This window comes from Cryptococcus neoformans (genome assembly GCF_000091045.1).
Source record: "Cryptococcus neoformans var. neoformans JEC21 chromosome 14 sequence".
Taxonomy (NCBI): Eukaryota; Fungi; Basidiomycota; class Tremellomycetes; order Tremellales; family Cryptococcaceae; genus Cryptococcus; species Cryptococcus deneoformans.
Window position 1 is genome coordinate 92,608 of NC_006683.1, and position 15,333 is coordinate 107,940.

The following is a 15,333-nucleotide window of genomic DNA, read 5'->3' on the forward strand; positions in this document are numbered from 1 at the left end:
GGTGCTGTCTCGTTACATACCTTCTCGAGCATCGAGCGTTGGATGGGTCAAGCACAACTAGAAAACAGACACTTTCTGCACTCTACACATTGTTTGCGTCTTCCCGACACCTCAAAGTAGACCCTCGCGATGGCTGAAGTACAAGCTCCTCCTCCAGCGATGAACCCAGAACAAACACAATCGCCCCTTGCAGAGCAAATACCAGCAGAGAATGGAGATGCAGAAGTCAAGGCGGAGGAAGGGGCTAAGCAAGCACAAGAAGAGGGAGAGGAAGACCCCAATAAAATTCCTGACAATGCTTGTGAAACGCTTTATCTTCAAAATTTGAACGAGAAGGTCCGGATACCAGGTGCGCTTTCCATGATAGATCACCGCATTTTACTAAAGTTGATTTTCCATTGGGATAACAGTGATGAAGGAGACTTTGTATAATCTCTTTAAGCCTTACCGTCCTTTGCAACCAATCATTGCTCACCACAACATTCGTATGCGAGGACAAGCATTTGTTTCTTTTTCGGACATCGAAAGTGCGAATGAGGCGAGGAAGGATGTTAACGAGTTCCCATTGTACGGAAAGTCCATCGTAAGTCACCCATCCATGGTTGTTGTGAAGGAGGCATGGATGTAAAAGGCTGATGATTTAAGTGCAGCAAATAAAGTTTGCTAAAGGGTTGTCAGATAGCATTGTGAAGCGCAAGGGAGATGAAAAAGAGTTTGAAGAGCACACCAAGAGAAGGTTAGAAGAGAAGAGTATGTTCTCAAGTCTTTCCTTAAGCGAATATAGCAACTAATTCATCTCAACAACAGAGCTCAAACGAAAGAATAACCCTCTCCGCCAGAAGGCTCAAGCCAAACTTCGCGCCGACACTACCGCGGGCACAGCCGGCCCAGCAGCCAAGAAACAACGTCTCCAAATGCCCGACGAGTACCTCCCTCCCAACTCTGTCTTATTCGTCCAAAATCTTCCCGATGGTACTACATCTGAAGATCTCCGAGAAGTATTTGAGGTCCACCCCGGTTTGATTGAGATTAGGACTATTCCCGCGAAGAAGGATATTGCGTTTGTGGAGTTTGCGGATGAAGGGGCGGCTACAATTGCAAAGGATGCTTTGCACAACTTTAAGATTGATGGTGAGACGAAGATGAAAGTGAGTGTGCTTTTATCTCCATGACAGTGCGAAAATGCTGATGACTGTTCGTCCAGGTTACGTACGCGAGGAAGTAGGGTTCCTATTTGGGTATATATCGCGTAGCATTAAAGTTGCAAATGCACATTGTACTTTCCATAGATTAACTATCAGCCGCTACTCGACCCTATGTGAGCAACATCAAATAAACATTCACATCGCATGAGTCCACCAACCAACCCAAATATATACAAACTGTCGTCCCTCCTGCCAGTCCAAATATCAGAAGACAAAACATCTATCATGTAGGGTAACCTTGGTGGCTATACACAAAATCTTCTACAATGTCATTGATCTCTGCCTATTTGATGTGCTGCCTGTATATACCGCATTTATGCTTTACTCATCCATCTTAGGACCTAGCGACTCGGAAAACGGCCTGGGTCGCGATTCTCCTCGCCTATATCAATGTCAGTTAGCTACTGCACCTCAACGACAAACGATGGAAGCCCACTTGATCCAAACTAATCGCATCTCTCCTAAGCCTTGCCCCTTCCTCATCTTCATCCTCATCATCTTCATCCGCCTTCGTATCTCTCATACCCCCAATCGCACCTGGCGTCCTCCCCATCGAGCCAAACATTCCACCTCCCGGACCTGGTGTAGAGAGCATCGGCGCGCCAAAGACACTGAGGTTTTTCGAAGCGGGTGCTCCAAAAGGTTTGAAATCACTAACAACTCGTCTGGGAGGTGAAGCCGCGGAAAACGAGGAGGTCACTGGAGGGGAAGAGTGGATAGGGGATGAAGGTGTAGGAGGAAGGGCGGCGGACGTTGCTGATGGGGTGGCAGATGTGCGACGCGGAGGAAGACGGCCACCAGGTGTATATGTGAAGCCAGCAGCGTAGTTTTGTTTTCGGAATTTGTCTGTGAGCCTCTTACCCGGGACCTGCAGAGGAGTCAGACTTGTTTTGTGTAATTTAACGTGAACGACACTGACAGCAAGTATGTTGGGTACGGCATCACCGATATATGCGGCGTTCATCCACGTCGACACATTCTTCTTTGCATTTTCATGTGGGACATAGACCTCTGGAAGACGCACTTGCTTGGTTTGCTCATTACGCAGCAACAAACGTTCATGCAATTCCCTATCACAGTCATCAATTCTCACTCTTAGAAACTACTAAATAAAGACTCACTGAGCTACTTCCTCAACGCTCTGCATTGACTCTCCTTTCTGCTTAATCCGTTGAGCCACTTCAACACCAATTTCGGCTATCAGCCTTTCCATGTCCATGTTCTCCAAAACACTGCCGACAATCGTCATTGCCAAGAGATCAGCGGTCGTGAGGGGGAGCATAACACCTGATGTCATGTTACAGATGGCTTGAAAAAAGTCAACAGCGTGCTATGGTACAACGTCAGAAGAAGTCTTCTAATAAAGAAAGGAAATGACGTACGCTATATCCAGACAGGGTATCTTCGCAAGCGACCATGAACTAGCCAGCTCCTTAGCTCGGTAATTACACGACGAAACGTCTATCTCACCATAGTAATACCGTTCTGAGCCATCATTCGCGCGACTACCAAAGGGTCATGCCCTGTTTACCCTCAAAACTTTAGCTTCACTATTCATTATAACTCATCGAACAGATAACTTACCGTCGGGGTCACCCTGTTTGAATTGGTCACCACCCTCCCCGATACCGTGGGGTGGAGCATCCGCCACGAGCACGGCCATCCTCGCCGCTTCCCTTCTCCATTCAAGCTCGGTGAGAGTTGCCGCCATTGCCGCTGTCACAGCTTCGGGCCCATCCCCACCACCAGACGCTGCGTTAGAAATCAGCCAAATTCAACCCGTCTTTGGAAGCAACAAAACATACCAGTCAAACCTTTGAGGTAGTTCTGAACCTCTGGGATGTCAGAGGTGAAAGGGTGGAACTTGTATACATAAGTACTATCCTGAGGAGGATGGTCTCGATAGTTGACAACCTGACAACCAAACGTCAGTGACATATTTCCATAGGTCGAAGTAAGGCCATACAGCCACTCGAAGATCATCTGGTCCATTCAACCCCTCCTCGCCTCTGATCATATCACAAATCCCAATGATGTGATCTCTAACTGAGTTAATGTACTTCTGCATGGACCCAGTACAGTCTAGGATGAACACAAGGTCTCTGCGGAACTAGAGTCAGCATGGAAAAATACGTATACATCCTAAACATGGTAGAGCCAAAAAAATATCCACCATCAAAACACATCGCTGCAACCTCCAAAAGTGGAAGCATAAAACTTACATGCACTTTCCATGACTCGATCCACTTCCCTCAACAAACCGGATATTGTAGTCTGTGATAGGAGGAGGCCTCTCCACGGGCTCAGGGTTGAACCGAGAGCGGTAATAGGAGTAGTATCCAGAAGAATATGGATCGGAAGAGTAGACGTCCATTTCTTCGTCCATTGCGAATATCGAGCTGCGTAAAGGAGGAATGAAGGATATGTTGAAGAGTTTATTGATACTTTTAAATTTTTCGAGTCAGTATAGCGGTGTTCTGCAGAAAGAAATACTCACTCTGTATACTTATCTCAATTTAGTACTAGCTGCTTCACAAACAAAAAAAATGATGAAGAACAATGGTTGTTTTCCTGAAATCAGATGGCAAAGAGGGGAAATCATCGATGTCAGAGACATGGTTCGCGTCATTGTTGCTTAATATGTCACCGTGGGAAACTGATATACATGGTGAGATCCCGACCGATAACATTATCATCGATAGAAAGTTGGATTATCATTTTGAATGTTCGATATGGATGTGACTTGAGTAAAGGTTGGTAACGTCATTCCGAAAACTCATGCATTAATGTATGTATAATTGCAGGTCGACATCTGATATGCATCAAAGAACGACTTCTTGATGACCCAAGCTTGGTTGCCGTGCCTGAAAAGCAGGGTGTGCCAAGAGCAGAAAACCAAGAGCAAAAAAAGATACACCGTAAGGGAGTCGAACCCTTGCCGCATCGATGGCAACGATGCATGATACCGTTTCACCAACGGTGTTTTGTGTCCAACTTTCTCATGAGAAGCCGTGTTGTTTCTTCACTCACGACTTACATATGTACGTTGTCACTTGTATCTGAAAAAAATCGAATGTACTGTAAGTATCCTGTGTTCAATAAACACAACTATCATTTTTCGCCATTGATGCTGTGCAATGAAATCAGAAACGATCTCCAGCATGCCCTTTGCGAAAATAAGAATCTCCATAAATCACTCGAAATATATGAACCATAGGGGTCGCATAAATTGAACATAAAACGTACAGCAGCTGAGTGCTTGTTGTATTTGTGAATATCCGATAAGATAATCCGATATCGCCGACAAGTGCGCGCATGGTAGCCAAATAAGACAATCATCATTCATCCAATCTTCCCGTCGCATGTGGAATTTATTGTCATATGGCACGGATGAGCGTTGTGGACGACGAGGTGTGTTATGGGTATTTTTTACGCGCCAAAGAACGTGAGGGATGTGGTAGGAAACGACATAGTGATCTTATCTACGAGCGTTTCAATCCAGTAACACATACGAGGAGATTTGGTCTGTCCCAAAACTGCCACCAATCCTTTTCAGATCGTGGCCAAAATTTATGTTGCCCTTGACTGGGTTGAGCCTGAAACATCATTGGAGAAACTTTGTGGGAAGACAATCTGTTGGACATGCGTGAATGGTTCAAATTAAGATCTTGCCCGTGCAAACACTTCTGCTTTGAGATCAAAAAAATTGCAGACCTGCTGTAAGGCCTGAGAATCGCAGATATCGAGTTGTGGGGTCCATTCGGTGAGCTGTATCATCTTTAACAAGTCCACAATGTTCTCCTTTTGTATCCATTTTGGACCATCGTATTCAAGTCCAAGACGAATCAGTATCAGCGCTTCTGTCAATCGTAGCAAATCATTCAAGGCTTCTCACAGCCTCAAGATCCAGCTGGTAAAGGTGTTGTACCAATGCGCAATCGGTTTTGAGTCGTGGAGTGACAAATCCGCATCTTCTTGGCTATTCTTTTGTCTGAATATTTGCCAAGTTCTGGGGGCCTAAGAATGTACATACCTCATCACTGTTGTAATTAAATAGCAATGTCGGTTATGCCGGCTGCTTAGAATGTGTTTGTTTTCTTTCAAGACTTCCCTCGAATGCCACTGGGAATCAATAATTGCGTTTAACAAACTCCTTCGTTCGATGCAATAAATAGTAGTTGACCGTTGGATGATGCTTTTCGTATTACGTGGTCCCGGTCGATGGGTGAATTTTTTTATTGAACAAAATAATAGGGGCGAATTCGGAGGTCTCGAGAACAGCACTTTTCCTCCCGGTTTTACCGGTTTTCCGCCAAGATGTTTCCTGTTGTCCCTCTTGTTTTGGTTGACTTGCACCTTCTACTTTGAAGCTATACATAGAACACTGCAAGCCGTGGGAAAGGCGAATGTTATAAAGTTTGCTGGAAAGCATACAGAGGTCAAAATTGATTGGGAGTCGACGAGGCGGTTGTGAAGAAGCCGAGCCGCCGGCCCAGAAGGATTGTACCTTATGACGTCGAAAACTATGGTGGTGGCCATGTGCTTCAACTCCAATCCTCCGTGGCTTTACGCATTGGTTTCAATTTAGCGTGTTTTTACGGAGGACTGGTTCTCATCTTTTGCGGTAAATTCATCCCAAGAACCTCATAATATGTCATCAACTGCCATCGTCACGCTGCCACCCTTGCATGAAACAGCTTTCTCTCGACTCCCTCCTACTTGCCGCTGCTGCGATTTCCCCCAAGCACCCTGGATCCCCGGCTGGCCCCGCCGCAGCACTTTCGCTCAATCGATTCCAGGTCTCTTCCTATCCCTCCACATCACACAACTTCCAGCTTCCGGCTTCTCTTCATGCCAATCCCTTTCTCTTTAGCTCAGTTTTTATCAATTCTAGGACCAGTTCGGAGCGTTCATAACCCGGTAAGAGCAATAATAGAATGCCGTTGATGATAGAGGATAAAAAAACGTCTTCTCGTTTGACGGTCATTATCGACTGACGAGGTTGCATATAGCATATGGTTCTCTCTAACCGGCCCGGGAAGGCATATTGTCATCGTCTAATACTTGGTAATCATTGAAAATGTCAAGAATGTATATAAGTTGTCAGCAAGGACTCGGCTCGTCCTCTCTACCTCAAACCTACTACATAGTTGAAACATCAACCAACAACAGGTATACAGAACGGGCAGCTTTACCAACACCCTAACATTCACAAGTGCTAGCAGAGAGTGACTGGTACATCAACATGAAGAGCTCGATCATCTTCTGCTTCTTTGCTGCCTGTATGTTTTATAGTCAGGCGTAAAAGACTCGTGAGCTGACATCTTCTCAGTCGGCGGCTGGGTATTCGGTTACGATGTAGGTCTATGCAGCCGCTACCTCATTATTCTTAGTGTGCTAATCCTCATTGCGAGTAGATTGGATACATCTCAGGATGTCTGATCATGGTAAGTCATTTGGTTCTTAATGTATGAAGCCACGGGTTAACGCTTCTCCTTCAGCCTAACTTTATCCAATACATGGGAGAACAAGATCCTGCCACAGGGGAATGGATTCTCTCCTCACAACGGCAAAGTATCATCACCTCTTTGCTATCCGCCGGTACTTTCTTTGGCGCTCTCCTGCAAAGTACGTTGTAAACAAGAGCCATGGTGTTATCATTAAGACTAATCGCCTACCTAAGGTTTTACCAGTGACAGACTTGGTAGAAGGGGATCGATCATCTTCTGGTCCATTATCGTGAGTTGCGGCTGTCAAAAGGTAATCAAGTGACCAAAATTGACGAAATTTAGTTCTCTGTTGGAATCATTATCCAAGTATCTTCCTTCGGTCTTGCTCAGATCACTGTCGGGTGTGTATTTCTTCCACTCGGAGAATCAAGACTCCACTAACGACTTGCATAGTCGATTCGTAGCCGGTCTCGGTGTCGGTGCACTCTCAGCTATCGTCCCGCTTTACGTGGGGGAAGCGGCCCCCAAGAAATTGCGAGGTGCTCTTCTTGTATTGTATCAAGTCCAGATCGCATCCGGTCTCTTCTTGGCCTACATCGTCGATCTTGGAACGTGAGTCATACTTCCTAGTCCTCCAATGATCTGTTAATCGCGGATATCCAGACATCACCTCAAGTCCTCAGCTTCATGGCGTATTCCTGTTGGTCTTCAGCTCGTTTGGGGTGCATTCCTAATTGTCGGCGGTTTACTCCTCCCTGAATCACCGCGTCTTCTGCTCGGTAGAGGTGACGAGAAAGGCGCCCTCAAGGCTATCGCGAGGTTAAATGACTGTGAAGTGGACGATCCCTTGACGAGAGATGTTATCAAGGATTTGGAAGAAGCCATCAGGGAGGAAAATGAGGGTGGAAAGGCTGGATGGTTAGAGTGTTTCAGCACGAGGAGTATGAGTAGGTTTTTTTTTTTTCCTTTTTTTTCATTCTCCTCAGAATGCTGCTGACAAGTACTATCAGTGTGGAAGAGAACTCTGAACGGTTGCATGGTACAATTCTTGCAGCAACTCAACGGACAGTAAGTCTAATTTTCCCTCGTGCTTCTACACATGTCCTAACGTATCGTCATAGGAACTTCTACTACTACGTTCGTCCTTCTCCATCTCTAATTACAAAAAAAGAAAAACTCTGCTTATATTTCCACACAGTACGGCCCAGTATTCTTTGAGAGTGCTGACGTCCCTCTTTCTGCGTACTGTAAGTCGAAAAAATCACATTTATTTGGCACATTACTCAGACTTTCACAGCTATCCAAGCCATTCTCGGCGGTATCTCCCTCGCCACAGTCATCCCCGCCATGTGGACCATCGAGCACCTTGGGCGACGTAAATCACTCCTTTTCGGCGCCGCTATTCAAGCTGCCTGTGCCCTCATCGCCGGCTTGGTTGGTCATTACTACACCGATGTGGCGGGTGTCACCGATTCCATGGTCAAGACGGGTGGTAACGTTTTAATTGCGTTTGCTGTCATTCATGTTTCCATGTACAGTTTGTTCTGGGGACCTACACCCTGTGAGTGCGGTCGAATATGAGCAATTTGATAGGCCAGTGATTGATAATATTCTGCCTGGTAGGGGTCATCCTGGGCGAGACTTACCCTCTCCGTGTTCGACCAAAGGCGATTGCTCTTGCTGGTATGTCACATGCCTTCTGAAGAGGCATTGATCCTTCTAACAACTGCACCGCAGCTGCTGTTAACTGGCTTTGGAATTTCCTTCTCTCTTACTTCTCGCCTTTGATTGCTGATGACATCGGCCCTCTGTATGTTGTGTGAAATGTTAAGCCAATCATAAGGGGTATGCTAACATGAAAACAGTATTCTCTTGATCTTCTTTGGATGTCTTATCTTCGCTTTCGTCTACGTCTTCTTTATGCTTCCAGAGGTGAGTAACCTTCGGGACACATTCAGGTTCACGCGTTGACTTCCCATTTCCTCCACAGACTCGAGGAGTACGTTATAAACCCCTGTAGCTCCCCACCAGAAAAATCCCCCCACTAACCTCGTTCCTTACAGATTACCCTCGAAGAAGTCGATGAGCTCTACCGATCCAAAATACCCCCATGGAAGTCCAATAGCTGGAAACCTTCATCCCATCACGCGGCTCTCGACGCCCTTGAAGGCGAAAGCCGAAAACCAGTTGAGGTGCCTGCTCAGGCTCCTGGCACGCTGGATGAGACGAAGCCTGCGGATGAGCACTTGGAAAATGCGCCTGCGGCTAAGGCTAGGATTGAGGGGGAAAGAGGAGCGAGAGAAAAGAGTATTGTGTAAATCGACCTGGCGCGTTTAAAAAGGCTGTTGTGCTGTAACCTTTTCGCCGTGTGTGTATATCGATAGAAAAAGGGGTAATAGATAACAGATTTTGTGTTGGAATGATAGGAAGAGGCAACTATCATTAATGAATAAAGGTATTTCATTTGCGTCTAACGACTACCTTCTAAATCATTAAGACTTATTACAATAACTATAGTAAAGCTGTATAGGCACCAGATTTTAAGTGGCCCAATTAATTCTTGTCCCTTAGTACTATCCATGAAAAACAATTTCCTTGTCTATCCGCTTACGTAGTACTCTTATTAACACTGCAAACCAAGCACCTGTTGTTAGTACACTTCTCAAGACTATGTTTAATGGAGAATATTATGTCTATGCGACTAATAAAGAGTAATGCACTACGTACTATCTATTGCTAATAGTTACATTTGTGATTCACCACAACCTATTATCATTAGCGAGCTTGCCTTCTGGTGGGTATTCGTAGGTAACTTCTTCCTTCTGATGTGGATTAACCATTTGTAACAGTTGGAGCTATTGCAGGAAGAGGCGAACATACGTGAAATGAACGGGTGGACTAGCAGAAGGATGCGCAACATATATCTATATCTTATAAGGCTCGATGCGCCGAGGATGCGATTCGATATTTTAATAGAAGTGACCACACATTAATGGAGATGCTCATATAACTTGTCGCAAAACCATTGATAGCTTCACATTTTAGAATCCATACAAACCTGTTAGTGCTACATCAGGCTCCCACTATTATAATTTCCCACTATCCCGAGTCAATTATTTGACACTCCACAGGTGATATGATTCTAAATCAATGCAATCATCACCCCTTCATTATAAGTCCCACATGCCCAAAGTGCATCTCAACCTCTTTTGGTTAAAAAGAGAAAAATCAACACTTAGCATTGCCAAGAGCTATCCCTCTCTCCAGGGCAATCAACCCATTCGTAAGGAGATTCGTCGGTGCCGAGACATTCACCGACAGTGACCAGTTGGTAGCCAGCACTCTGGAGCTTGGGTACAGCGTAAGGGAGAACCTCGGAGGAGGTCGTCTCGATGGTAGAGTGATCAAGGACAAGATGAGGGTTAGGATAATCCTCTGTCATACACCGTGTGAGTTGGGACATCTGGATGGTGATGAGGAAACTCACGGATAACGTTGTCCAATACCCCCTCGGAGTAACTGACCGACTCGCCGTTGGCATCCCCAGTGTCATCAGACCACAAAAACACCTCTATTTCTTCAATCAGTATGTCACCTCAATGTATGACATGAACGCACTCGTGTAACCCCTTTCACTGAGGACGTTCAAGACGTTGTCGTTGATGTTACCGTAAGGGGGTCGGAAGTATCGAGGCTTGACACCAAGGATCTTGACAAAGGCATCTTCGACCTTGGAGAGTTCTACGAAGAGAGCTGTGAGTACATAGAGCAGAAGCATGGGCAGGGACAGGACTTACCCTCGTTGATCCCGGATTCATCTAACTGGGTAAGGTCGGCGTGAGACCAAGTGTGAGAACCAAGAGTGTGGCCCCCATCATACAAAGCTCTGATTTCATCGGCCTTGTCGTAGATGCAGACATAATTCGCGCCCTATGAAGCCTTATGAGCCAAATGCAGACAAATGTTCATGACACCAGAACTCACGTTGAGGAAAAAAGTACCCTTACCCCCGTCAAGGGCAGAAGCAACTTGGGCTTCGTAATTGTAAGGGCCATCTTTAATCCTTGGATCAGTATTCTTGAAAGTCCGGGAAAGAAGGTCAATTACTCACCGTCAAAGGTCAGAGCAACAGTGCCCTGCTGATTACAGTTGTTGATAGTCTGGGCAAAGGATGTAAGTGATCAACCAACATTGACGAGATGCAACAAGACATACTTCGACGGTCGCACGTTTCTTCATGGTAGGAGAAGCAGAGACACTTGAGAGAATGGCAAGAACGGCAAAGAGGCTTGTGATGAACTTCATCTTGATAGATGTAATGTTTCTTTATCGCTTGATGGTTGAAGAGGAAAAAGCGGGCATGTTGATGGGTGGTGGGCATTTATATACTTTGGAGGGAGGGAAAAGAGTCAGCGGATAGCAAAGGGAATCCGGTATGGAAGCCCGAAGGGTAAGGGGTCACCGCCGTATGGCCTACCAAGACTCACACCATAGCTGTGTAACCCTGCTAACCAATACTTCAAATAAGCATACCCTTCTGAGAATAGCATCGCATATGGTTTGCTGTAGGAGCTGGTCAGCTGCTCTCCGAGTAGAAGTATGAATCATAGCCTAGGCTAGTATAGTTATACGTTGTCATTAAGTCCTACGGCGAAGGAAAAGCGGTTATCAGATATACGTATGCAGTCTTTCTGTAATCAGAAAAGGAGAAAAAAAGGATACGTCATATACTCCTCCGCCAGGCCCCAGGGCAGCAAACCGGTGATGGTTACGTTGACAGATTATCGATGTCGGTGAAGTTCCTTCGTTCCAAACCGCACCGTTGCCATCATCTCCTCGCTCGCGCTTTTCACCCTGAGAAGATGGTTCTTCCAACCATGATTCATGATTCACGGACGGTAAACTGTAGGGACAGTAGTAATGGCTTGTGACCGAGACAAGCTTGTACTACGCGGGAGGCCTAGGTCTTTTATTAGAAGATGTGGAGCTGGAAAAACGTTCTTCAATTCTCGATTCATGCGGGAGTGATTTGTTGAGTGAGATCCACCTTTGAAAGAGGTGTCAGCAGACTACACACTCGCTGGAATACAAGAGTGTTACACACCAGTCAGGGCTTTGCGCGTGGCCGACTCGATACTAGGCTGTGCAGAAAAGATAAAGCAATGCTAGATGAACATACGACGCTCACACCATAGCCTAAAAATGGCCGAAAATGAATATGACCGGCTGTGCCTAATATTAACGTATTGTGTCGGGAATTTCCTTTTAAGCATCTCACACATGCATGCACACATGATGTGACACACATCGATCTTTGAAAATGCGGAAGGCTCCGCCCCTCGAAGGACATCAATTGATCTCCGACCAGGCACAACATGCATGACCTAAAATGCGGATCACACTCTGTCAGTCCTCTTTGTTTCCTCGACTATTTCATACGATACGATCGATGCTTGATGATACCATACTTGCATACTTGTACTTGTGAGTTCGGTCGTTGATGGCTGCCCCCTACCGCATTTCTTTCTGGCTTGGGCCCACGAGGTGACGCGTACATTGTCAAAGATCTGCCCTGACTGTTATATGAAGATTTGAAGACAAATGGGCGCAGATGAAGGGAGCCGATTTACACCCTACGTTGGCAGCGGACCAGATACAAGCGGCGACAATAAGCACGACTTTGGTTGCTTCATTGTGGGTGACATGCCCCAAGATACCAATGACGAGTAGCATGGCGCAGCAGATGCCTGCCTGCAAGGACAATGACAATGGTTCGACGGCCCATTCGGTCAGTGGTAAAAGTGAAAACGATGACGAAAAACACTTTGATGCCGACTGGCAGCGCAGCAGAGTCAGCATCTAGTTTAGGAACAGGCGCAGAGAGGGCATACATAGGATAGATGTAATTTCAAAAGCATTGGTAAAACCAGCTTCACGGAAAAAGACTAAAGGTACATCATTAGCATCATCGTAAACATATTCTATACATTATCAATGCTACTTACGAGATGCATAACCAGAAAGAAAAGCGAGTCCAGTCAACTGCTGACAACTAGCTGGAAGAGAGGCCGCGATGGTTTGTTTCTAACCGAGATCAGCCCTATAACTCTCTGAACGGCCAGCTCAAAATGTGTACGAGGTTTGGTCCCCTAAAGCATTCCACATAACTCTTCAAAATACTCCTCCAACTCTGATCTTTAATTCCCAGTAACTCGAATCTCTCTTGTTCTTCAATGATGATATTCTTGATCACTTCATACTCGGCTTCGACGTGGTAGCCTTTGACATTACCATTCACCCTGCGGAGAACGGCTTTTCCTTGGTTGTGAAGCCCTCGTGCGGCATAATACGCTGATTTTAAGATGAGCTGTCAAGTTAAGTAAGAGAGAGGGATTGACAACTTACAAGGTGTCTCTGGTAGCCAAAGGAAGATAAGTAACATAATTCCAAGGAATCCCCCCCCCATCTGAACGGACTAATCAGCCGACCGCTTAGACCTTACAATTGCCAACTCATTGTGTAAGGACAGGTATCCTTCACTCGGACTCCCCTAAGGACTGTTTGCAGATAAACAAGATCAATGGAGTCAGGAAACCGCCAACAAGGTTCCAGCAAGAGTAATCCAGAAGCATACCACCACGAATGTTCACGGGAGCCCACTCCGTGACGTAGATTGGAAGAGTAGCTTGAAGACAGCCGACACCGACGCCAGAGAGGAATTTGGCTCCTGCCCAATCACGCCATGACTTGGTAAAAGTTTCAATGAAATGGACTGTTGTGGTTTGTGTATTTAGTTATAAGGTTTACAGGGAACAGAGGGAGACATACACCCAGCAAGATACACCAGAGCAAGTATAAAGTCACCTTACGACCAATCTTGTCAGACACGGGAGTTAAGAAGGACCATACCGACCAGTTGGCCGCTATCATATTACTTCGTCAACAGTGCTTCAGTTTGTAGAACGCTGCGGCCTACAGTGATTGTAAGGCACCCCACAAGGTCGTGCTTGAAGATGTCAACACATATTTGCCAGTTTCCGGGTCCAGTTCGCCCACTCTATTGATAAAACCCGTGTTGGCGACTCGATAATATTCCCATTGAGGTTAATCTGAACAAGTTCATGAGCATTTCGCTAAGGTCTAGAATGGCCATGATGAATTGCCTGATAGCCGTCGGCGACAGAAGCAATGCACAACAAACTGCAGAGGATGATTGCCTTAAAATGGCATGAGCTTCATTTTGCCATTATGTATCGATGGTCTAAGCTCACCTTCCAAAAACGTTTGACAGTTTGCCACGCTGTAAAGTGTATCAAGATCAGACGTCAACATTGGCGCCTTGACCAAATCGATGTCAGTTTTCGTGTCTTCAAGTCTTCAAGATAAGACACTTCTGGCTTGATGTCTAGGTTGATCATGACGGTGTAGGGAAATACCCGGGTCTACTATTGGTTAAACGATCCAGTTGGTTCCGTTCCACTGCCACCCACAGCAGATAACAGAATATCGACTTCTTGGTATCAATTCTACGGAATACAAAGCCTTCCTAGGTTTGGCTGTTGGTGGTCGATCTACTTAGTAATGATACTGACGATAGGTCGTTAGGTTGTGTAGTGGTAAATTGAATTCGGATCTCATGTCGAGTTGTTGTGACACAAAACAAAGGCGATGTCAGAGAGAGTGAATCCAAATAACTCACAGGTGTGAGAAACAAATACATGCTTGTTCTAATACGAAGCATTTCATTAGCGTCTACCGAACTGTACAGGTCTGAATTTTTTACAATGATGCATATAACAACTGAACAAGTCTACGACCGTGGACGGATGGAAACAATACCACGGCTGAAGAAAAGAAAAAGCGGACACTTTCTGATCTCCGTAAATTTGACCCATCCTGATACTTTAACACTTCGCTTTCATTTGAAAACATCCTGTTATCATTCTCACTCCCACCTCCACCGACTATGTCCACCCATTCCCATGTCGATCTCGTAAAGGCTCTTGAGAGCATCGATCAGAGTGTCCTTCATGACGATACTCTCTCCTCCCATGAACACACCCATCACGACCATCACCACCACATCGCCGCAATTGGGCATCACCATGAAGCATCTGGGCGGCAAGAAGATCTTTCAGAATGGACGCGAGAGGAATTGCAAGCTGAGATTGTCAAGCTACGACAAATGGCAGGGATTGCCAACGACAACAATATGGCGGCCGAAATGCTGCCTACATCTGCTGAAGGGTCGGTTGACCCTTCTTTGCGAGAGAACGCTCTCGTAACGTTGCCAGCTGAGGGAGGTGGCTCCAAAGGCAAGAGAAAGCGCAAATCCCCTACAAATGATGTCACAACGAGAAAGGTACAGAAAAGGCATACAGAGACGGGGAAGAGGCTCGAGAAGGAAAGGAGAACGGAGCTGGCAAAAGTTGTCCGCAACAAGGTAGGTGTATCGACTCGTGACTTTGGCTAACTAGTTTAGATGCGTTCTTTGGTAGGCATGGAGTTCAACAACAGTCCGGTGCCCCAGCCAACGGTCAGTTTCTCAGAGGAGGAAAGAGGATTTACCCCTTTCGTACCCGAATGGAGAAATATGCTCGATGAAGATAATCTTGCGGTGAGTTCTGTAGGCGAGAAACATGGCGGAAAGTTTAGCTGATATCGTGCAGTGGGTGGAC

General features: G+C 45.9%; 5 protein-coding genes, 1 non-coding gene and 1 pseudogene across 6 annotated transcripts in view; 3 read left to right on the top strand and 4 right to left on the bottom strand.

Moving 5' to 3' along the window:
- The first annotated feature begins 31 nt into the window (after positions 1-31).
- On the top strand, positions 32-1,564 carry CNN00230 (RNA binding protein, putative). The gene is made up of 5 exons (XM_024658356.1): positions 32-349; positions 411-583; positions 651-750; positions 808-1,148; positions 1,205-1,564. Exons 1-5 carry the CDS (start codon positions 130-132, stop codon positions 1,223-1,225), a joined length of 855 nt encoding a protein of 284 aa, XP_024514039.1. The 5' UTR covers positions 32-129; the 3' UTR covers positions 1,226-1,564.
- CNN00240 (expressed protein) lies at positions 1,261-3,799 on the bottom strand. Its single transcript, XM_024658357.1, has 11 exons — positions 3,703-3,799; positions 3,428-3,649; positions 3,172-3,307; positions 3,011-3,119; positions 2,790-2,957; positions 2,676-2,728; positions 2,588-2,626; positions 2,327-2,535; positions 2,125-2,275; positions 1,642-2,073; positions 1,261-1,587 (listed from the first exon to the last, which is right to left on the bottom strand). Exons 2-11 carry the CDS (start codon positions 3,589-3,591, stop codon positions 1,540-1,542), a joined length of 1,509 nt encoding a protein of 502 aa, XP_024514040.1. The 5' UTR covers positions 3,592-3,649; positions 3,703-3,799; the 3' UTR covers positions 1,261-1,539.
- A 318-nt stretch (positions 3,800-4,117) lies between these two features.
- CNN00250 lies at positions 4,118-4,188 on the bottom strand. Its single transcript has one exon. It is a non-coding gene; the product is annotated as a tRNA-Gly (tRNA).
- Positions 4,189-5,839: 1,651 nt separating this feature from the next.
- Positions 5,840-9,222, top strand: CNN00260 (sugar transporter, putative). Its single transcript, XM_024658358.1, has 18 exons — positions 5,840-6,125; positions 6,218-6,487; positions 6,538-6,563; positions 6,623-6,652; positions 6,707-6,833; positions 6,889-6,944; positions 6,998-7,056; positions 7,109-7,267; positions 7,319-7,602; positions 7,666-7,723; positions 7,777-7,792; positions 7,854-7,902; positions 7,953-8,216; positions 8,279-8,338; positions 8,393-8,465; positions 8,521-8,587; positions 8,646-8,654; positions 8,719-9,222. Exons 2-18 carry the CDS (start codon positions 6,451-6,453, stop codon positions 8,971-8,973), a joined length of 1,629 nt encoding a protein of 542 aa, XP_024514041.1. The 5' UTR covers positions 5,840-6,125; positions 6,218-6,450; the 3' UTR covers positions 8,974-9,222.
- Positions 9,223-9,687: 465 nt separating this feature from the next.
- Positions 9,688-11,915, bottom strand: CNN00270 (deacetylase, putative). The gene is made up of 9 exons (XM_024658359.1): positions 11,760-11,915; positions 11,143-11,702; positions 10,871-11,043; positions 10,767-10,815; positions 10,640-10,710; positions 10,453-10,585; positions 10,274-10,396; positions 10,143-10,226; positions 9,688-10,090 (listed from the first exon to the last, which is right to left on the bottom strand). The coding sequence occupies exons 3-9, from the start codon at positions 10,958-10,960 to the stop codon at positions 9,891-9,893; spliced, it is 750 nt and encodes a 249-aa protein (XP_024514042.1). The 5' UTR covers positions 10,961-11,043; positions 11,143-11,702; positions 11,760-11,915; the 3' UTR covers positions 9,688-9,890.
- An 8-nt stretch (positions 11,916-11,923) lies between these two features.
- Positions 11,924-14,382, bottom strand: CNN00280 (annotated as a pseudogene).
- Positions 14,383-14,609: 227 nt separating this feature from the next.
- CNN00290 (expressed protein) overlaps positions 14,610-15,333 on the top strand; it is a 2,110-nt gene continuing 1,386 nt past the window's right edge. The window contains exons 1-3 of the mRNA XM_568543.2: positions 14,610-15,098; positions 15,138-15,272; positions 15,325-15,333. The exon at positions 15,325-15,333 is cut by the window's right edge and continues 87 nt beyond it. Coding sequence (XP_568543.1) covers positions 14,622-15,098; positions 15,138-15,272; positions 15,325-15,333 — 621 coding nt within the window. The 5' untranslated portion in view covers positions 14,610-14,621. The remainder of the gene's footprint in view (positions 15,099-15,137; positions 15,273-15,324) is intronic.

Excerpts from the sequence above, each read along its gene's own strand:
- CNN00230 (XM_024658356.1), top strand. The coding sequence starts at position 130 with ATGGCTGAAGTACAAGCTCCTCCTCCAGCGATGAACCCAGAACAAACA. Across the intron at positions 584-650 it reads CATTGTACGGAAAGTCCATC|CAAATAAAGTTTGCTAAAGG; the intron begins GTAAGTCACCCA and ends ATTTAAGTGCAG. Across the intron at positions 751-807 it reads GAGAAGGTTAGAAGAGAAGA|AGCTCAAACGAAAGAATAAC; the intron begins GTATGTTCTCAA and ends TCTCAACAACAG.
- CNN00240 (XM_024658357.1), bottom strand. The coding sequence starts at position 3,591 with ATGGACGAAGAAATGGACGTCTACTCTTCCGATCCATATTCTTCTGGA. Across the intron at positions 2,729-2,789 it reads CAAACAGGGTGACCCCGACG|GGCATGACCCTTTGGTAGTC; the intron begins GTAAGTTATCTG and ends GAGGGTAAACAG. Across the intron at positions 2,074-2,124 it reads CCGTACCCAACATACTTGCT|GTCCCGGGTAAGAGGCTCAC; the intron begins GTCAGTGTCGTT and ends ACTCCTCTGCAG.
- CNN00260 (XM_024658358.1), top strand. The coding sequence starts at position 6,451 with ATGAAGAGCTCGATCATCTTCTGCTTCTTTGCTGCCT. Across the intron at positions 6,488-6,537 it reads CTTCTGCTTCTTTGCTGCCT|TCGGCGGCTGGGTATTCGGT; the intron begins GTATGTTTTATA and ends ACATCTTCTCAG. Across the intron at positions 6,564-6,622 it reads GCTGGGTATTCGGTTACGAT|ATTGGATACATCTCAGGATG; the intron begins GTAGGTCTATGC and ends CATTGCGAGTAG.
- CNN00270 (XM_024658359.1), bottom strand. The coding sequence starts at position 10,960 with ATGAAGTTCATCACAAGCCTCTTTGCCGTTCTTGCCATTCTCTCAAGT. Across the intron at positions 10,816-10,870 it reads AGAAACGTGCGACCGTCGAA|ACTATCAACAACTGTAATCA; the intron begins GTATGTCTTGTT and ends TCCTTTGCCCAG. Across the intron at positions 10,091-10,142 it reads GGTATTGGACAACGTTATCC|AGGATTATCCTAACCCTCAT; the intron begins GTGAGTTTCCTC and ends GGTGTATGACAG.